The sequence below is a fragment of the Oncorhynchus gorbuscha genome, linkage group LG05, assembly GCF_021184085.1.
Source record: "Oncorhynchus gorbuscha isolate QuinsamMale2020 ecotype Even-year linkage group LG05, OgorEven_v1.0, whole genome shotgun sequence".
NCBI classification, from domain to species: domain Eukaryota; kingdom Metazoa; phylum Chordata; class Actinopteri; order Salmoniformes; family Salmonidae; genus Oncorhynchus; species Oncorhynchus gorbuscha.
Window position 1 is genome coordinate 24,618,194 of NC_060177.1, and position 22,550 is coordinate 24,640,743.

At 42.8% G+C, this 22,550-nt stretch overlaps 1 protein-coding gene and 1 pseudogene across 1 annotated transcript; both read left to right on the forward strand.

Moving 5' to 3' along the window:
- LOC124035725 (aquaporin-9-like) lies at window positions 1–17,898 on the forward strand. The gene is made up of 6 exons (XM_046349337.1): window positions 1–175; window positions 1,586–1,712; window positions 4,434–4,571; window positions 4,803–4,921; window positions 8,516–8,733; window positions 13,027–17,898. Exons 1-6 carry the CDS (start codon window positions 59–61, stop codon window positions 13,187–13,189), a joined length of 882 nt encoding a protein of 293 aa, XP_046205293.1. The 5' UTR covers window positions 1–58; the 3' UTR covers window positions 13,190–17,898.
- The window catches only part of LOC124034854, a 16,170-nt pseudogene continuing 8,637 nt past the window's right edge, over window positions 15,018–22,550 (forward strand).

The following is a 22,550-nucleotide window of genomic DNA, read 5'->3' on the forward strand; positions in this document are numbered from 1 at the left end:
TCATGTTCACGCTCACACTACTCGTCAACTGTCTGTCCTGACAAGAGTGAGACATCAGATGTCCGCGGGAAATATGGACCATGAGAGGAAAAGAAAAATGAAGGAGCAATGTGCCCTGAGGAAGGACATCATCAAAGAGTTCCTGGCAGAATTTCTGGGGATATTCGTCTTAATAGTAAGTACATTGACACTTTCCCTCATCACCCGACTGTCATTTAATAGCCTGCTTTAAAGCTGCAACAATATGGTAATAAGGTGTCAAATTGTTCTCAGGGGACTTGATCTGTCAACAGGGATATCATGTTTTGATATGTTTAGGTGCTGACTAATATATCCTGATAATGTGGCTTCTCTTTGATGTGCTCATCCATAATTCTGGTCTGAGAAACTCCTTGGGAGATAATTAACACATCTAGAGAATGTTGTAATGGCAAGTTTGACAGGTGGAGGATAGGAAGGGGAGAATTAATGGGATGCTTGGTATTTTTAGACATAAAGAAAAACATGATCAAACACAATAAACCTTTACTGACATGCACCATTCACCATGCACCATGCACCATGCACCATACACCACCATGCACCATGCACCACCATGCACCATGCACCATGCACCATGCACCATTCCATATGATGTATGATCATCACAGTGATTTGACATTCATGTTTCTTTAGAATGTATCTAATCTGTGAATAGACCCAATTTATGTAGCATACTGCACACCTTTATATTCCCGCAAAGCTTCATTATTTGATTAACCAGGCTACCTTATATGTTGCTTGTAGGCTGAAAATCATCATATGACAGCAACAAAAGTTAATACACTTTTAAAGCATACCCCCCTATCAATTGCAATCAACTTGTAAATGAATACAGTGATTTGAAATGGAATGAGAATAGATCTATATTACCCTGAATACAGAGAAGTCATTAGCATAAGATAGACCACCTGGTCCAATTCACTGTTCCTTTTCCCCCTTAACAGACACACTCTCTCTCTCTCTCTCTGCATTATTACTGCGGTAAAAACACACACATTTCCCCATCATCACCAAGCTTGGAGGGAAACACTGTTTACTGAAATCTACAGAGGTCCTTAATAATCTGACCTGTCCTTTTCCTTCCACCTGTCCCCTCTAGGTTCACCTCCCCGTCCTATCCTTTCCTGTCTGTCTGAGTGTCACAGCTCAGTGGCTGGGCTTACTGAGGCTCACTCTCAGTGGGCTCAGTGAGTCAGTGGTCATCTAGGTCAGCGGCACAGCATCAATGGACTAATCCACTCCTCACAACAGAAACAGCTATTTTTGGACGGCATCCTTCTTTCAACAATTTTGTTTTTGATTTACCTAATTAATCAATGAAAGGATGAATGATAATTTCCCATGCTTCAAATGGGACATCTTCTATGGCATTCTTCTTACAGAGTTCAGGAGGAAAGCACTGATCTGAAAGGCCATCTAATTAGAAATGAAGGCTGTAGAACAAGAGGACTAGTCTTTTGTGCATAATTGGAAATGAAAAAACAACGACTTCCTCCTGCCAACATGTTTTTGCTTGTGTTTTTTGTCTCTGTCTCCGTCCCAGCTCTTTGGATGTGGCTCGGTGGCCCAGACGGTGCTGAGTAAGGGAGCTCTGGGAGAACCCCTGACCATCCACATCGGCTTCACTCTGGGGGTGATGATGGCCGTCTACGTGGCTGGGGGAGTTTCAGGTGAATACCATGCCTCTTTTACATAACTTTGCATTGTCAACATTCATTTCTAAAGTCCACTCGGCACATAGCCAATATACATTGTTCTAACTTCCCAAATAGTTGATTTTGCAGTATGATTGAAAATGCAACACAACATGTGTGTTTAGTGTTGAGACTTTTCAGTTGGTCAGCACCTCATTTTATAAATCAGGCCTTTTTATGTCATTATATCCTCTTTTGTTTGTAACATGAAACTACAAAAGGAGAGACTCAGATACTGACAGACGTAGTATAGTGTCATTACTATAAAAAACACAAGATGAACACTGAGAGAAAGAATGATACTTTGCACTCAGTCACCTCTATCCACAAACAACTTGTCCAAATTACAAAAGCGGTGGCACGTATCCTAGCGGTTAGAGAGGCAAGCCAGCATCAGGAGGGTTGGTGGTATCAAATCCTAAATTCCATTGCCTACACTCACAGAAAAAAAGGTTCCAAAAGGTTTCTTCAGCTTTCCCAATAGGAGAACCCATTTTGTTTCCAGGTAGAACCCTTTTGGGTTCCATGTAGAACATTCTGTACAAAGAAATAGTTATTTAAAGCGTACTCCTATGGGGACAGCCGAAGAACCCTTTAAGGTTCTAGATAGCACCTTTTCTTCTAAGAGTGTACCGTTGCCCTTGAGCAAGGCACTTAACCCCCCACAACAACAGCTCCCTGGGTGCCCAATGTGGCAGCCCCCTGCACCTCTCCAAAAACCTGCTCATGTGTGTCTCAGAGGGGTTAAAAGCAGAAGTCAAATTTTGTGCAATTGACAAATTAAAGGATCTTAATATTAAAAAGGGTTTTGGGTTAAAATATGTGGGCAGGACTCAAAGGTCATCAATGGTTGTTTGTCTTTGATGAAAAGGCTTTACTTTGCCATGAACTTTGACCATGGATGTCTGGCTCTCTTTGCTCTCAGGTACTAAACTCTTAAAGGACAACATGTACTTCCCACATGTCTGGGTAACTGTGTGTTATGGCTCCATGGATGTCCTCACATCCACATGTTCACGTGTTCATTGTTTGAGGAAGGGGGAGATGATGTCCATCCCTATTGTCAGGTAGATCACAGGAGAGAAAGTAAAGTGTACAGCCATGGATCACTAACACTCTCTGACTTGTGTCCTGGGGAAAAGTCCACACACAGTAACAGAAATGGACTGTGGAAACCTAGGTCATCACTAGAGACTCAGCAACATGGCAAAATGATGCAGAGAACATCATGTTAGTATTCCATAGCAGTCTGGACTCAACGTGGGTACCATTTAGCATTACCCGAACTGGGAGAGAGGCACAGAGAAAATGGAAGAAATATGTAATAGCTCGATTACCCATTCCTAATGCCTGGCTGCTTCTTGGTGTCAGAGGATGAAGTGTGCCGGCTAGATTTACAAGGCTGGAGTTGTGTGTCCTCATGTCCAGGGGAACTTTATTGGGTACATTCCATAGAGATTAAAGCAAGGATCGCCCTCTCCTTCTCGCTTCGGCAGCAATAATGGCACAGAGGGATAACATTAGGGGGAATTACTTTTTAAAAGTCACGCTGCCTTAGGTGAGCTTGCTGAGCAAGGTGGAGAGCGCTTTTTAATCAGCAATCAAGGGTTTCATTATGTCTCAGCGAGGCTTTACGTAATGGGGGATGATGAGTTGTAATTTGAAATTGCCGTGGTAATTTCCATCACAATTGGGACATAAAAGAGCAATGACGTGATTAGAGCTTTTAATGCCCAGCCCCGGGATAATATGAACACTGTAGCATATGAGCTAATATGAGTGTTATATGAGCCATACTCAATGTGCTTTCATCTTAGAAAATCCAGTGTTGGCAGAGTGTGAGCTTAGTCTTTGTACTGTATCTCTAAAGCTCAACTCATGACCACCCCTCATCCTCAATGCCTGGTTTACAGCTACAGCACATCAGACCAGAGTTGGGAAGCCAGCTAAATGACTTAAATGTAATGTAAATGATTTATGCCATGTTTGGATGAATGTGGATGAATCATTAATTGAGGAGCTTCCTTGAGCGAAAATGAATTCAGGAAGAATGGAGTGTGTAGTAGGCTACAGAATAGGAACCCTTACTGCATGATTGGGCCATTCAACCCTGGGGCCCATGTGTGGATGAGAAGCCTTCACGCTGTTAGGTGACATCTCTGATGATGATCACAGGTATTGGACTAATGAGCTTTACTGGGGCATGGGTCTCCAGCCTTCCCAGCCAGGCTAGCCTCTCCAAGTGGAACACAACACACTTCTGTTTCCCCCCACTCCTTTTCACTCCTATGTTGGCCATGCTAATTTACAGGCAGAGTAAACCAGAACCCTTGTTAGCGGAGGTGTGTCATGGCCGGGTCCTTCCAATGACATGCAGTTTGCGCGAGCCTTAAGCAGATTCAGGCAGATTATGTCAGACCCAATTCCGATCGGATGTTTCAGCCGGCTGTTGTGGCCACAGTAAGGGAACAGGGCTGGGGATTAGTGTTTGGGGCGCTCTGACACCCCCAGCAGTGTTGCCCCGCTGAGGTCACCCAGAGCCTCAGTCCCCGCCTTGGGCCCCGCCTAGTGTTGTGCCGTTATTGTGTCTATGACTGAATCCACTAGATAAGGATAGTGGTTACATTCATTTGTATCTCAGACTTCCTACAAAAGCTTGAACCTTGTTTTGAATTCCAGTTTTGACCTTTGTTACAGGGGCCCATGTGAACCCAGCAGTCTCCCTGGCCATGGTGGTCCTGGGCAAGCTGCCAATAAAGAAGTTCCCTGTCTACGTGGCAGCACAGTTCCTGGGTGCCTTTGCTGGATCTTGTGCTGTCTATGGGTTGTATTATGGTAGATGTTACTGTCGTCATGTCCATCACCATCATCATAATCATCATCATTATGATCATACACATTAATGCAGAGATTCTAAATGGAACCCGTATTCATAGCATTTAGCCAGGGTGATATTTGAATGGAAAGGTATTGATCATTATTGGAGTGGGAACATTATAGGTTATTACTAACACTAACATTATTGGGAAAACTCAATGGCTAATTCTACTATTCTCTTTTCCATAGATGCCTTAATGGAACACACAGGAGGAGTTATGCAAGTTACTGGCGTCAATGCCACAGCTAATATATGGGCATCCTACCCTGCCAAGCACATCTCAGTCCTTGGAGGATTCGTAGACCAGGTCAGAGATGCACCATCAATGGTTATCTAACCATATCCTAATACTCTTTGTTACTGAATGGTATGAGCCGCACAGGCACACACCCTGATTTATGTTTGAAGTCCCTGAGCTAGAACATGTACATGTGTAATAGTATGTATATAAGTGAATGTGCACGTGAACATTAATGTATTTAACCAGGCAAAACACATTTTTATTTGCAATGACGGCCTATCCTGGCCAAACTAACCCTAACATGGACGATGCTGGGCCAATTGTGCACCGCCCTATGGGACTCCTGATCACGGCCGGTTGTGATACTGCCCAAGATTGAACCCGGGTCTGTAGTTACGCCTCTAGCACTGCGATACAGTGCCTTAGAGCACTGCGCCCCTCTGTCCCCCAAATGCATTTAGATCAGTCATGTGAAGTGTAAGTAACTAAGCGGACATGGTGAACAGTATGTGTCAAATCAAATCAAATGTTAGCTGTCACATGGTTCGTAACCAACAGGTGTAGACGAAGAGTGAAATGCTTACTTACGGGCCCCCCCCCAACAACGCAGAGAGAGAGAAAATAGAGAAATAATAGAAAAGTAATAACACATAATAGAAGTAATAATAAATACACAATGAGCAGCGCTAACTTGGCTAGGTACACGGGATACCAGTACCGAGTCGATAGGTATGAGGTAATTGAGGTAGATAATGTACATATAGCTAGGAATAAAGTGACTAAGCAACAAGATATATAATAAACAGTAGCAGCAGCAGATGTCATGAGTAAAGAAGGTCAGTGCAAAAAAGGTCAATGCAGATCGTCTGGGTAGCTAATTGGTTAACTGTTTAACTTACTATGTCACAGTCTAGTGGCTTGGGGGTAGAAACTGGTGAGGGGTCCTGTTGGTTCCAGACTTGGTGCATCAGTACCGCTTGCCATGCAGTAGTAGAGAGAACAGTCTATGACTTGGGTGTCTGGAATCTTTGACATTTTTCAGGGCCTTCTTCTGACACCGCCTGGAGTAGAAGTCCTGGATGTCAGGAAGCTTAGCCCCGTACTGGGCCATACGCACTACCCTCTGTACCGCCTTGTGGTTTGATGCCAAGCAGTTGCCATACCAAGCGGCGATGCAGCCAGTCAAGATGCTCTCAGTGGTGCAACAGTAGAACTTTTGGGGGATCTGAGTGCCCATGCCAAATCTTTTCAGCCTCCTGAAGGGGAAGAGGAGTTGTCGTGCCCTCTTCACGACTGTGTTGGTGTGTGTGGACCATGATAGATCCTTAGAGATATGGACACTGATGAACTTGAAAGTCTCGACCCCCTCTACTACAGACCCGTCGAAGTGAATGGGAGCATGCTCGGCCCTCTGTTTCCTGTAGTCCATGATCTGCTCCTTAGTCTTGCTGACGTTGAAGGAGAGTTTATTGTCCTGGTACTGACAGGTCTCTGACCCCCGTGTTGAGGGTCAGCATGGCGGATGTGTTGTTGCCTACCCTCACCACCTAGGGTTGGCCGTCTGGAAGTCCAGGATCCAGTTTCAGAGGGAGGTGTTCAGTCCCAGGGTTCTTAGCTTAGTGATGAGCTTGAGGGCACTGTGGTGTTGAACGCTGAGCTGAGTCATTGAACAGCATTCTCACATAGATGTTCCTCTTGTCCAGGTGGGAGAGGGCAGTGTGGAATGCAATAGAGATTGCATCATCTGTGGATCTGTTGGGGAGGGATGCGAACTGGAGTGAGTACAGGGTGTCTGGGATGATGTTGAATTGAACCATGACCAGCATTTCAAAGCATTTCATGGCTACAGATGTGATACGGGGTATGGGGTGATAGTCATTTACAGGTTACCCTGGCGTTCTTGGACACAGGGACTATGGTGGGCTGCTTGAAACATGTAGGTATTACAGACTGTGTCAGGGAGAGGTTGAATATGTCAGTCAGTGAAGACACTTGCCAGCTGGTCAGCTCATGCTCTGAGTAGGCATCCTGGTAATCCTTGTGAATGTTAACCTGTTTTAAAGTTCTTAGTTAAATCGAGCAACGGAGAGCATGATCACACATTCGTCCAGAACAGCTGTTGCTCTCATACATATATTGTGAGCAATACTGGCTGAGCAAAAACAACCATCTGTGTTGAATACCCAAGAGCTGAGTGTGCACATACAGGTTTGGTTTCGAATTGAAGGCAGTGAAATTTACATTAAATTAAGGATTTTTAAAAACTTTTGATTTAAATAGCTTTACTTTTCAGTTTATTGAGAAGTCTTTGAAAATAAATGCAATTATTTAATTGTAGTTTACTTCCTAAATTGACTGCCTTCAATTCGAATTCAGCCCAACCCTGGTGTGTGTGTGTGTGTGTGTGTGTGTGTGTGTGTGTGTGTGTGTGTGTGTGTGTGTGTGTGTGTGTGTGTGTGTGTGTGTGTGTGTGTGTGTGTGTGTGTGTGTGTGTGTGTGTGTGTGTGTGTGTGTGTGTGTGTGTGTGTGTGTGTGTGTGTGTGTGTGTGTGTGTGTGTGTGTGTGTGTGTATATGTATATGTATATGTGTGTGTATATGTGTGTGTATATGTGTGTGTGTGGTTGGGTTTGTGTGCGTGTGTGCGTGTGTGTGTGCGTGTACGTGCGCGTGTGCATGTGCGTGTGTGTGTGTGGTTATGTGGTTATGTGGTTATGTGGTTAGGTGTGTGTGTGGGTAGGGGGTCAAAATATAATCAGAAAACAATCATTAACTGGCTAATAGAAGCAAACATTCAAGCAGTCGTTTTCCCCTCTATGAACAGTAATTAATGCAATTGTTGAGTTGTTGACTATTTTTATCCCAAGATAACATTTGCTGCTAATATCTAACCATATGGATACTGTTCAAAAGACTTAAAAGCTGCCTCATCTATCCTTCGTCCAGGGGAAAGGGGAAGCCCCATTATAGGCTTAGGCAAAAGAATAAACGGTCACAGGTCATCACAGCAAATTAGTCCTGCTGGCCACAGACAGTCATTATAAAACCCAGACCATAACAACAAGCCATTCTCCCTCTGTCACTGTCTGGTATCCAACTCCTATTATCATCTACCATTACATAAAAAGCTACAAAGAATACCACTGTTATGCTATTATGAGAGGCTGTCTTTTCTATATTTGTGGAAGCATCACAGTGACAGCATGAGCAGTAGCTACAAATGGTTCATTTTGTAGCGGTGATGAATATACTGAATACAGATGTAGGATCTTAATTTGATCACTCTTTTGTTGCTGCAAATATTTCTGCACAGCAGGAAAGTGTATTGCAGTGTATTCAATGTTTAATTAGGCTGTTAGTACTTGTTAGTACTTGTAAACAATGACAGCCACTGTCATTGGAATCTAAACCAAAGCATGGACTGCTGTCATACCTTGTCCATAGACTACTTACAGGTTGAGTAAACCAATATGTAATTTTGTAATTTGAGAAAACTATCCCTTTAATTATAATCTACACAATAATTCATATTTCCTGATGCTGCAGGATTATTTTCCTGCTGTAGCAAACTGGTTCAAATTAAGATCCTACATCTGTATGTCTGTCAATTTTCTGTTTTGATCATTGCTATCGCAAACTCATGGCTGATGCCTTGTCTCCAGGTAATAGGAACAGCTGCCTTGATCCTGTGCATTCTGGCCATTATTGATGGGAAGAACATTGGAGCTCCTAAAGGGATGGAGCCACTGTGCATTGGCCTGATCATCATGGCCATCGGAGTGTCCATGGGACTCAACTGTGGCTATCCCATCAACCCTGCTAGAGACCTGGGCCCAAGGCTCTTCACTGCTGTGGCCGGTTGGGGCATGGAGGTGTTCCGGTAATTTCCAACAATGCTTATACTAGAGAAAAGACAAGTCCCACAAATGAGAGCTGGATGGCCTCCATAAGTACAGTAGCATTTCAAAAACATTGTTAGATGCCTTTTACCCGGAAACCCTTTGAAATTGAAAATGAGCTTTCGTCTCCTAAAAAATCACTTTACAATAGAACATTGAAAGATTGACAAAGACACAAAAACAGAGTATGTGTGTGTGTGACAGGGAAGCCCCTCTCTGATCTGAGTGTGCCAAGCGGAGCTGCAGGCACATTATGCTGCTTTTCAGTCCTCCTCCCCAGCAGTGGCTGGGAGTTAGGCACACAGTGTGAGAAACATGGGAGTGAATGCCAGTGGCCTGGCCTCCTCTCCTTCAGGAAGAGCAGGAGTATGCGGCTCTATCGCTATCTCTGCTCTTCTGACAATCTCAATCAATATTTCCAGCAACCTCTTGTATCTCCTGCATTTTCAAAAAGGCTTGGAGACGTGAGTGGGCAGAGTAAGATTATTTCTCCGCACATAAATATTCCATGCTTCACATAACAGAAAAATGGCACCATTGTGTGTCCTACTGTCAGAGGCAGACTCCCTCTCTCTGCCATCACTCCTCAAAGCTGTCCCTTGTCTTTGGGTATTTATTTACACTAGATAAGCAAAGCGGTCATCGGCTGCAATCTCTGTACTTTGCCATGCAAACTTCCATAGTCCCTAGAGAAAGCTGGGTGAAGCAATTCACAAGCAGTTATTCAACAATGAGAGCTGGGCTAAAGAAGAGTTACATAAGATAAATGTGAAGGATATGAGGGACCTCCCTGCCAGTGCACTATAGACTTCTCTTCAGAAGAGGGCGCTGTCTGATCTAATGGCCAAAGTCAACAGTTTCCCAACCTGCACTTTGAGGAGCCCCGCCATTGCACATATTTGTTCTATTCCAGCACTAGCACAGTACACCTGATTCATCGGGAATGGGCTGGTCGGTTAAATCACAAGCTGAATCAGAAGTGCCGGAGCTAGAATAGAACAATTGTGTGCAATGGCGGGGGGTCCCCTACCGGGGTGGGAAACGTTAACGTACAGTATTTGACCCTCTACTTTATACCGTGTTCACACTACATCTTACCAGATGTTCTGCATACAGATGTAGGATCTTCATTTGATCACCCTGTTATAGGAGAACTCTCCTACAATGCAGGACATTAAAAATGTGTAGTGTATTTGAAGTTTAAAAAGGTTTCTAAAGTTTGTAATTTCCACTTTGAGATTAAAGACTTGATTTTCCCTTACGAAAAATGTATGAACCCCTACAAAAATGTCCATGAATTATAATTTCCTGTTGCTGCAGGATTCCTTTCCTGCTGAAGCAAGCTGACTCAAATTAAGATCCTATGTCTATGTGAAATTATCCATATACGTACACATTTAAGATTAGTTCTCGCTAATGCGCACATAAACCTGCGGCCCTGAGATTTACATCACACTGTCAAATGTGAGGTAATCTGCCGATTTGAAATATAGGTTTAAGTACATCCCTTAAATCTCAGCTGTTTTAGCAGCACACACAGCTGTAATCACGAAGTTAAGATAGAGATGTATAAGGGTGATAGTAGGATATATAGCTTACATTCCATCCACCATACATTACATCCACTGAATCTCTGTAAGGAAACTGAATGCAATAGGATCAGGAACAGTGGCACTTTCCTTTGACATCAGTAGGAAAAGCTGAGAGGGTGCCATGTCTACGAGACGTCATCGTGTGACCCCGTGTGTCTGTCCGTCATCAGGCCTGATCATGGGATATGGTTAGTCACCCTGGCTCTGTCCATGGATTACACACCCTAATCCACCAGCCATGTAGTCTGCATCCACCCCCTGGTAGTTTAGCAGCTAAACACAGCCTGTTCAGACACTGTCTGTTTTCCTACCTGGGCCTTGTCACGTCAGTGCTGGTAATTCAGTCCCTTTCACCCACAGGATCCAAATAGTCAGTACTAGCAGAGAGAGGCTAATCTCTATCAAGGAGTTGCCCTGAGGTGATCAAGCACTCAGTTCAGGACAGAATCATTAGAGGTACTACATAGGCTACAGTAGCAAAGAGCTGTTTAGGTGGGAATTTGAGGTGTGATCTGGTGGTCATTGGAAATTGTTAGGCTTTTACTATTACCTGCTATTAAGATAACTGGCAAATCTGTAAAGCACAATTAGAATTAGGCATTAATAGAAACAGATTGGTGGGGAGTGGGAACAGATCAACTTTATGTATAGTTGGATCAATAGATTAGCAGGCAGATCGAAACCTCTTAAGGATCTGCCCCTTTTTTTAAATTTTCGCCTAAAATGACATACCCAAATCTACCTGTAGCTCAGGCCCTGAAGCAAGGATATAGTTTGTGGAAAAGTGAAAGGAATATAGGAGATTATAACACAATAGATCTTGTAAAAGATAATACAAATAAAAGCCAACCGTTCTTTTGTAAAAATAAATGTGTACCATCATCTTTAAAATGCAAGAGAAAGGCCATAATGTATTATTCCAGCCCAGGTGCAATTTAGATTTTGGCCATTGGATGGCAGCAGTTTATGTGCACCGTTTAGACTGATCTGATGAACCATTGCATTTCTGTTAAAAATGTTGAATCAAGACTGCCCAAATGTGCCTAATTTGTTTATCAATAACTTTTCATGTTCAAAATTGTACACACTCCTCAAACAATAGCGTGGTATTATTTCACTCTAATTGCTACTGTAAATTTGACTAACAAAGATTAACAAGAATTTAAGCTTTCTGCCAATATCAGATATGTCTATGTCCTGGGAAATGTTCCTGTTACTTACAACCTCATTCTAATTGCATTGGCCTACATTAGCTAAAGCGTCCCGTGGAATGGACATTGATCCCGAAGATGTGAGAGAGTGTAGAGGAGTAGTGAGAGGTGGAGATTAGAGAGAGCCTTACTGTGTAAATGAACAAAAGGTAGTAGTGGAATCTGCTCCCAATGTACCAGTGGAGGCTGCTGAGGGGAGGACAGCACATAATAATGGCTGGAACGGAGCAAATGGAATGGTCCGTGTGTTTGATGTATTTGATACCATTCCACTGATTCCGCTCCACCCATTACCACAAGCCCATCCTCCCAGTAGCGTACCCCAGACCATGGCACGTTCCTGGGCCGCTTTAAAGCCCCATGCAGTGTCTTTTTCAATGTATTTTTAAATCATCACTGTATCACATGAAAATAACGACAAATATATTTTAATCATTTATTACCCTGAGCCTCCTTTTGCTATCGATTAGGATGTCTGAATGTGTGGGCGTGTTGATACAAATTGAAATATATTTTCATACACATCCCTGATTGGTGGATAGGATCATCCCTGCTTACTCCTTCAAATGAGGAGGATACATATGCAAATACAAGACAACTGGTCATTGGTCCGAATAATTAGATCAGATTATGATTTAATGCTGTTAGCCAAAAACTGCATCCCACCTGAACAGGCTGAAACTCCAAGCCTTTTTTCAATAAGCTCTTACTCTTAAAGGGCATTATAATATTTTTCACAATTTCAGAGTGTTTTTTACACCTCATAGTGTGGAGATATCATAAAATAAACAGGTAAATCATGTTTTTGACTGCACTGTCCCTTTAACGCGGGTGACCACTATTTACCCTGTAGATAGTGTGCAAAACATTACTGAGTTGCACCCCCTTTGGCTCTCAGAACGGCCTTAATTCATTGGGGCATGGACTCTACAAGGTGTCGAAAGCGTTCCACAGGGATGCTTGTCCATGTTGACGACAATGCTTCCCACAGTTGTGTCCACTTGGTTGGATGTCCTTTAAGTGGTGGACCATTCTTGATTCACACGGGAAACTTTTGAGCATGAAAAACCCAGCAGCGTTGCAGTTCTTGACACACTCAAACTGGTGCGCCTGGCACCTACTACCTACCATACCCCGTTCAAAGACACTTAAATCTTTTGTCTTGCCCATTCACCCTCTGAATGGCACACATACACAAACCATGTTCTCTCAAGGCTTAAAAATCCTTCTTTAACCTATATCTTCCCCTTTATCTATACTGATTGAATTGGATTTAACAAGTGACATTATAAGGGATCATAGCTTTCACTTGGATTCACTTGGTCAGTCTATGTCATGGAAAAAGCAGGTGTTCCTAATGTTTTGTACACTAAGTGTATTTGGTATTAAATGTTTTATTTTAACTTACTCACTACAAAGTCAAATGTAAATTCCTAAACCCCTGCATGTATATCTCATCTGGTCTGTGCAGTGCTGGAGGCTGCTGGTGGTGGATCCCAGTAGTGGGGCCCATGGTGGGAGGAGTGGTGGGAGCCGCCGTTTACTTCCTGTTCATCGAGCTGCACCATGCCGAGCCTGAGAAACAGGGGGAGAACAACGTCAAGGACAAATACGAGATGGTCACCCTGAGTTAGACAAAGAGGCCATGAGCACCAATGGTACTGAGGCTTGGCAGCTTCCTACCCCTTTAACCCTCAACAGGCTAAACATTCACCTCAATGAGGCCACACTTGACACAACCTTCTCTGCTTGCACTAGAGTCATTTCCTCTGTCTAAGGGACCTGAGGTCAGGTCTCAGTCTCTGCACTCTCATGGACAGGTCTGCTGAAAGAATGCCAGTTGAGCCAACACATAAAAAATGAAAAGATGTATGTAATGTTAAATTCACAATCACAAGCTGAGATCTCAGGCATGTTTACTAGCCCATGACATCATCATCAGGTGTTCAGACTATCCATTCTACTGTGAGGATAGTTCCTGAGTACAGTGATTTTTAAGAATTTATATTGCATTTCTTGTATAGGGATATTTTTCATTGCAGGAGGAATTTTCCAAGTTTGAAACCGTCTCAATATTTTCTCTTTCAGGCAGAGGCAATGGTAAATGTTATTAACAACACCAATGGTAAATGTTATTAACAACACCAATGGTAAATGTTATGAACAACACCAATGGTAAATGTTATTAACAACACCAATGGTAAATGTTATTAACAACACCAATGGTAAATGTTATTAACAACACCAATGGTAAATGTTATTAACAACACCAATGGTAAATGTTATTAACAACACCAATGGTAAATGTTATTAACAACACCAATGGTAAATGTTATTAACAATACCAATGGTAAATGTTATTAACAACACCAATGGTAAATGTTATTAACAACACCAATGGTAAATGTTATTAACAACACCAATGGTAAATGTTATTAACAACACCAATGGTAAATGTTATTAACAGCACCAATGGTAAATGTTATTAACAACACCAATGGTAAATGTTATTAACAACACCAATGGTAAATGTTATTAACAACACCAATGGTAAATGTTATTAACAACACCAATGGTAAATGTTATTAACAACACCAATGGTAAATGTTATTAACAACACCAATGGTAAATGTTATTAACAGCACCAATGGTAAATGTTATTAACAACACCAATGGTAAATGTTATTAACAACATAGAAAATAGCCACTAACAGTTTCAGTGATGGAAGGAAGGAAGTGTGTATATTTTTTGTCATTGAGCTAGTTTAATGGTATGCTCTCTGGAGTGTCTTCCATCTTCTGCTTCACTTCATCCATCTATTTGTTACAGTTATGTGAATCGCTCTGCCTGCTGTGACATACAGCCTCATCACTGCATGTGTGCTATAGCTAACACACATCTATGTATTTGTGCTTTGAAAAGCTCATAGTCTTGTTTCCTAGCTTTTATTTTTAGAGGGCAGAAAAAAACAGCCTTAATGTGTGTGAAATTAGCCTCCCACCATTCTGTGTGTACTCTCTCTCTCTCGTGGAGCACAGAACTGTGTATCGTGACACGGCATCACTTCTAAATTATTTTTATCTGACTTTTATTTCCTCTTATATAACGTTCCTGCTGTCGTGTGCACACATTTTCATAGAAGCGTAAGTAGGGGAGCCTAGTATCTACAGTACCATTGGACATGTTTTAATAAACAAAATACTGTATGAAGAGTCCAATGAGAGATAGTTTACCCCACTGGCCAGTGGCCATATGGGAATGTATAAAAATTGTTTGTTTATCGTAATCATTGCGTTATTCCTCCAATGATGTGACTAGGATTTAACCACTGAGGAACTCCTACACTATGACCTATAGTGAACTGGACAATAACAGAATAACATCAGTGCAACTTCCAAGAATAGAGCCCTTCAACTCAGACAAAAACACTCAAATGAACACTCAAGTGATGTTATTTAGCCATGGGTGGGCAGAGCAACATGGATGGGCAGAGGAACATGGGTGGACAGAGGAGCATGGGTGGACAGAGGAACATGGTTGGACAGAGGAACATGGGTGGACAGAGGAACATGGGTGTGCAGAGGAACATGGATGAGCAGAGGAACATGGGTGGACAGAGGAGCATGGGTGGACAGAGGAACATGGGTGGACAGAGGAGCATGGGTGGACAGAGGAACATGGATGAGCAGAGGAACATGGGTGGGCAGAGCAACATGGATGGGCAGAGGAACATGGGTGGACAGAGGAACATGGGTGGACAGAGGAACATGGGTGGACAGAGGAACATGGTTGGACAGAGGAACATGGGTGGGCAGAGCAACATGGATGGGCAGAGGAACATGGGTGGACAGAGGAACATGGGTGGACAGAGGAACATGGTTGGACAGAGGAACATGGGTGGACAGAGGAACATGGGTGTGCAGAGGAACATGGATGAGCAGAGGAACATGGGTGGACAGAGGAGCATGGGTGGACAGAGGAACATGGGTGGACAGAGGAACATGGGTGTGCAGAGGAACATGGGTGGGCAGAGGAACATGGGTGGGCAGAGGAACACTAGTTCCCTATTCCCATAAGAGCCCTCACTAATGGAACACATAGCATTTTATAACCTGTATGTGGCTTACTACTGAACCAGATATAATTCGTAAGGAATAATAAAGCTCTTTAGAAATGATTTTCTATATTACTTAGTGGTTTAGTTGCTGTAGTTTCTTATTGTAGTTCATTTTTTGTTTAAAACAATTGCTACATGTACTTTGGATGACTACATGACGCTAGCTTGATTCTCCTGAGATTCAACCATTGGATGACTACATGACGCTAGCTTGATTCTCCTGAGATTCAACCATTGGATGACTACATGACGCTAGCTCGATTCTCCTGAGATTCAACCATTGGATGACTACATGACGCTAGCTTGATTCTCCTGAGATTCAACCATTGGATGACTACATGACGCTAGCTTGATTCTCCTGAGATTCAACCATTGGATGACTACATGACGCTAGCTTGATTCTCCTGAGATTCAACCTTTAGCTGACTACATGATGCTAGCTTGATTCTCCTGAGATTCAACCATTGGATGACTACATGACGCTAGCTTGATTCTCCTGAGATTCAACCATTGGATGACTACATGACGCTAGCTTGATTCTCCTGAGATTCAACCATTGGATGACTACATGACGCTAGCTTGATTCTCCTGAGATTCAACCATTGGATGACTACATGACGCTAGCTTGATTCTCCTGAGATTCAACCATTGGATGACTACATGACGCTAGCTTGATTCTCCTGAGATTCAACCTTTAGATGACTACATGATGCTAGCTTGATTCTCCTGAGATTCAACCTTTAGATGACTACATGAAGCTAGCTTGATTCTCCTGAGATTCAACCATTGGATGACTACATGATGCTAGCTTGATTCTCCTGAGATTCAACCATTGGATGACTACATGATGCTAGCTTGATTCTCCTGAGATTCAACCTTTGGATGACTACATGATGCTATCTTGATTCTCCTGAGATTCAACCATTGGATGACTACATGATGCTAGCTTGATTCTCCTGAGATTCAACCTTTGGATGACTACATGATGCTAGCTTGATTCTCCTGAGATTCAACCATTGGATGACTACATGATGCTAGCTTGATTCTCCTGAGATTCAACCTTTAGATGACTACATGATGCTAGCTTGATTCTCCTGAGATTCAACCATTGGATGACTACATGATGCTAGCTTGATTCTCCTGAGATTCAACCTTTAGATGACTACATGAAGCTAGCTTGATTCTCCTGAGATTCAACCATTGGATGACTACATGATGCTAGCTTGATTCTCCTGAGATTCAACCATTGGATGACTACATGATGCTAGCTTGATTCTCCTAAGATTCAACCTTTGGATGACTACATGATGCTAGCTTGATTCTCCTGAGATTCAACCTTTAGATGACTACATGATGCTAGCTTGATTCTCCTGAGATTCAACCTTTAGATGACTACATGAAGCTAGCTTGATTCTCCTGAGATTCAACCATTGGATGACTACATGATGCTAGCTTGATTCTCCTGAGATTCAACCATTGGATGACTACATGATGCTAGCTTGATTCTCCTGAGATTCAACCATTGGATGACTACATGATGCTAGCTTGATTCTCCTGAGATTCAACCATTGGATGACTACATGATGCTAGCTTGATTCTCCTGAGATTCAACCTTTAGATGACTACATGATGCTAGCTTGATTCTCCTGAGATTCAACCTTTAGATGACTACATGATGCTAGCTTGATTCTCCTGAGATTCAACCTTTAGATGACTACATGAAGCTAGCTTGATTCTCCTGAGATTCAACCATTGGATGACTACATGATGCTAGCTTGATTCTCCTGAGATTCAACCATTGGATGACTACATGATGCTAGCTTGATTCTCCTGAGATTCAACCATTGGATGACTACATGATGCTAGCTTGATTCTCTTGAGATTCAACCATTGGATGACTACATGATGCTAGCTTGATTCTCCTGAGATTCAACCTTTAGATGACTACATGATGCTAGCTTGATTCTCCTGAGATTCAACCATTGGATGACTACATGACGCTAGCTTGATTCTCCTGAGATTCAACCATTGGAGGAGTACAATGTTTTATGGCTGTTGTTTTTTTGTTGCTTCACTTGGCTTAAGAAAAGATAAAAGGCACTTTTCCTCACACAATTTTTCTCAGATGCTATTTGATAAAAGTTACTTGTTTGTGAAGGTCATTTTGTAATTTATACAACTGTAATGTAGATTTGACAAAAATACATATGTGTATTTCTTTCTTACTCTGTCTTGATCAATCAATCCACATGATTAATGGTCTACTGATTAAGGGAAGTAACACACATTCAATGAGAAACTGTCACTAACCACTGTGGTCCACTAGCACTGGAATAAGTGCATTGGTAGTAACTGGAAGGTATTCAATATTACCCGTCTATGCAATCCTAAAAATAACAGGCCAGAAAACAGGTCACGATTAGTAACTACAACCACTTAGTCACCCAGTGCAGTTTGGAGTGAATAAAACATTTTAAAAAGGCGGCAATCGGAAATGCTTATGTAATGTCATGAAGAATAGATAAGACATGATTTCTCTCTCTATCTATCTCTTTAGGCCCGGTTTGTTGCCTCCCCTCTGCAGAGTTCATCTCACTGTATGTGTGAATAACAGACAGAGCACTAGGACACTCACAGTGGATCATGCCAGCTCACATACTGTACTCACAGAGAAAATAACTCTTTAAATTCAGTTTCAACTGGCAGCATCAGTCCCTACCTATACATCTCCCTTTAAATCACAAATACAGGTTTGAGTTCAGTTTGAGTTTATTTTATTTTTACAGGGACAGTGCACATTAATAAACTTTTCAGTAAAAATGCCGGTTATAGCCAGCCGGCTAATTTTCAACCGCAGTCCCTGGGCAGGTTATTAAAAACAATGACAATACAGACAGAGCAACATAGGACAAGCAAGACGTAGCATACAGACATAGCAACATAGAACAAAAAGCAGCAAGACAAAATTCAGAAAAGCAACAAAGGGTTTTCCACACCTCACAAGCTACAGACCATAGACAACATGGAAAGTCGGCAACACACAGCTAGGGACCATGTTCACAAATCTGATTGACCTTTAGCCATGTCTTCAAGCATTTTGTGAAAGTGTGATATGTGGTGCAGTTATGTGTGTCTGATGGCAGTGTATTCCAGACATGGGAAGCTCTCACAGAGAAAACGGATTTACTAAAGGTGCTTGTCCTTAAGGGAACTATACAGTCACCTCTCATGGCAGACCTTGTGGGTCTGCTGCCATATTTTCTGCCCCTGAACAGGCAGTTAACCCACTGTTCCCAGGCCGTCATTGAAAATAAGAATATGTTCTTAACTGACTTGCCTGGTTCAATAAAGGTAAAATAAAAAATAAAAAAATTAAAAAAAAAATATGTTTGGGTTTTCTGTTTAACAAAAATACTGAGTGGAGGGGGAGCCAGGCCATTTCGGATCTTGAATACAAGACATGCGTCGATGTATTGCACAAGATTTTCCCAACTCAGGAGCTCATGCTTTCTGAGGATGTAACAGTGATGGTGGCTATTGGGCTTCCTATAAAGCACTTTGAGAGCCTGTTTGTAGACAGACTAAAAAGGTCTTAATGTTGTACAGCAAGCTTGGGCCCAACTCGTCAAGCAGTATGTTAAGTGGGGGAGTATCATAGATTAGAAGTACAGTTTTGCTGCCTCTGTCGTCAAACAATTTCGTATAAATCGGAAATTAGCTAGGTTGAATTTGGTTATTTGAATTACATTTTTCACATGCTTTTTAAAAGAGAGGTTGGAATCAAGTATGATGCCAAGGTACTTAAAATCAGATACCACCTGGAGCTTCTCCCCCGACCCATGACATCTGGCTCAGGAGCATCTGTTGCCCTCTTTGTGAAGAACATGCAAACAGTTTTTTTCACATTGAGATGCAAACACGAGTCACTGAGCCACTTTGTAATCTGGACCATTACAGTAGTGAGTTCTTGTGCAGCTTGTTGTTTGCTCTTTGCATGCACATATATCACTGTATCATCTGCATACATTTGAACTTCAGACCCAGTACAGACAGATGGCAGATCATTAATGTACAGGCAGAACAGGAGGGGCCCCAGTATTGACCCTTGGGGCATGCCCACATCATAGCTAAGAGTGGGCGACAGCTCATTGCTCACTCTGACACACTGAGTTCTGCCTTCAATGTATGATTTCATCCATCTCAAGGCATCAGGGGAAAAGTTGAACTTGGCCAATTTTGTGATGAGAATCTCATGGTTAACAGTATCAAAAGCCTTCCTTAGGTCCAGAAACACAGCCCCAACAATGCCCCCTTTGTCCATCTTGGACTTCACATTTTCCAGAAGAAAGCAGTTGGCCGTTTCTGTGGAGTGTTTCGCTCTGAAGCCAAACTGCATGGAGTGTAATGTGAAGGGGCTGTTGTTGAGGTGGGCAATCAGTTGTTCTGCTACGCACTTTTCAACAACCTTTGACACCACAGGTAGTATACGAATGGGCCTGTAGTTACTCAAGTCAGCAGGGTCGCCTGATTTAAAGATGACCGTTATTGGTGATGATTAAATTCCAGCCTGTGTCTATCCAGTTTACTTGTAGGGGTCTCAGGACACAGGTAACTGCCAAAATACAGTAAACACCAGCATAAAGTGGCCACTCTATGGAAAGGGGAGACTCAAGTGTCAGGGGACTCTTTTGAAGTCGGTACCATCGATGTGTCAACTTCTGTTTGTAGTGTCCAAACCGTTTGGGCTACAAACTAATGCGACCCCACTGTGAAAATGGGAGATTGTCACAAACACAAAGTTGGCACATCGACTGTACCGACTTAAGACGAATGCCAGTTGTGCTCTATGACCCCCACCAGTGCCACAGGACTGGTCTGAAGGTAACTGGTTTAAACAAATTAATGGAAGTATGAAGGTAGTTTTGTGACTATCCACAAAAAGGGGTTAAATATGTGTTTATTAATATGCTATTGAATGTGTTTCTCTGGGCTATATTAGTAAAAGCCAAATGCAATATTTGATCAAATACTTGTAAAACAAAATATATATATACAGTATATACCTAAAGGGGTCCTAAAATTACATTACATTACATTTACATTTAAGTCATTTAGCAGACGCTCTTATCCAGAGCGACTTACAAATTGGTGCATTCACCTTATGACATCCAGTGGAACAACCACTTTACAATAGTGCATCTAAATATTTTAAGGGGTGGGAGGGGGGGGGTGAGAAGGATTACTTTATCCTATCCTAGGTATTCCTTAACGAGGTGGAGTTTCAGGTGTCTCCGGAAGGTGGTGATTGACTCCGCTGTCCTGGCGTCGTGAGGGAGTTTGTTCCACCATTGGGGAGCCAGAGCAGCGAACAGTTTTGACTGGGCTGAGCGGGAACTGTACTTCCTCAGTGGTAGGGAGGCGAGCAGGCCAGAGGTGGATGAACGCAGTGCCCTTATTTGGGTGTAGGGCCTGATCAGAGCCTGGAGGTACTGAGGTGCCGTTCCCCTCACAGCTCCGTAGGCAAGCACCATGGTCTTGTAGCGGATGCGAGCTTCAACTGGAAGCCAGTGGAGAGAACGGAGGAGCGGGGTGACGTGAGAGAACTTGGGAAGGTTGAACACTAGACGGGCTGCGGCGTTCTGAATGAGTTGTAGGGGTTTAATGGCACATGCAGGGAGCCCAGCCAACAGCGAGTTGCAGTAATCCAGACGGGAGATGACAAGTGCCTGGATTAGGACCTGCGCCGCTTCCTGTGTGAGGCAGGGTCGTACTCTGCGGATGTTGTAGAGCATGAACCTACAGGAACGGGCCACCGCCTTGATGTTAGTTGAGAACGACAGGGTGTTGTCCAGGATCACGCCAAGGTTCTTAGCGCTCTGGGAGGAGGACACAATGGAGTTGTCAACCGTGATGGCGAGATCATGGAACGGGCAGTCCTTCCCCGGGAGGAAGAGCAGCTCCGTCTTGCCGAAGTTCAGTTATTCCAAATCAAATAGCTAAATGATTCATAGTATGACCATCTTAGAACAATTCCATGTCAGCTCAGCAAAATACTTTGTATTCCTCATTTACTCAGGTGTTTCCTTTATTTTGGCAGTTACCGGTACAATATACTTTATATCCCACGGTTCAGTGTACTGTTGGTCACAGAGCTAACAACACAGGTAACAAAGACCTGCGCATCCTTGACCAGACAGGTGACTGACTGTATGTAGTCACGATCAGTGAGTGGGACAGGGGTCCACTTCCCCTCTTTTATAGGTGGTAAAACTGTAGGTTGGCATGGGTCAGGTGACAGCAAGCAAAAATCAAGCAATGCCTGTGTTTGAAAAAGCAAATGTTCATTCTCTCTCTTACCATAGGTTTACCTGCAGCTGACATCACAGATGACACAGGACGTTTCTTTAAGTCTTTGGGATCTGCCACTAGTCATCTAATCTAAAGACGTGAGCTCAGACCTCAGATAGAAAATTGGAGACCTCCACAAGTCTGGTTCAGCCTTGGGAGCAATTTCCAAATGCCTGAAGGTACCACGTTCATCTGTACAAACAATAGTACGCAAGTATAAACACCATGGGACCACGCAACCATCATACCGCTCAGGAAGGAGAAGCGTTCTGTCTCCTAGAGATGAACGTACTATGGTGCAAAAAGTGCAAATCAATCCCAGAACAACGGCATAGGACCTTGTGAAGATGCTGGAGGAAACTGGTACAAAAGTATCTATATCCACATTAAAAACGAGTCCTATGTCAACATAACCTGAGAGGCTGCTCTGCAGGGAAGAAGCCACTGCAAAACCGACATAAAAAAGCCAGACTACGGTTTGCAACTGCACATGGGGACAAAGACCATACTTTTTGGAGAAATGTCCTCT

Excerpts from the sequence above, each read along its gene's own strand:
- LOC124035725 (XM_046349337.1), top strand. The coding sequence starts at position 59 with ATGTCCGCGGGAAATATGGACCATGAGAGGAAAAGAAAAATGAAGGAG. Across the intron at positions 1,713-4,433 it reads CGTGGCTGGGGGAGTTTCAG|GGGCCCATGTGAACCCAGCA; the intron begins GTGAATACCATG and ends CCTTTGTTACAG. Across the intron at positions 4,572-4,802 it reads TGTCTATGGGTTGTATTATG|ATGCCTTAATGGAACACACA; the intron begins GTAGATGTTACT and ends TCTTTTCCATAG.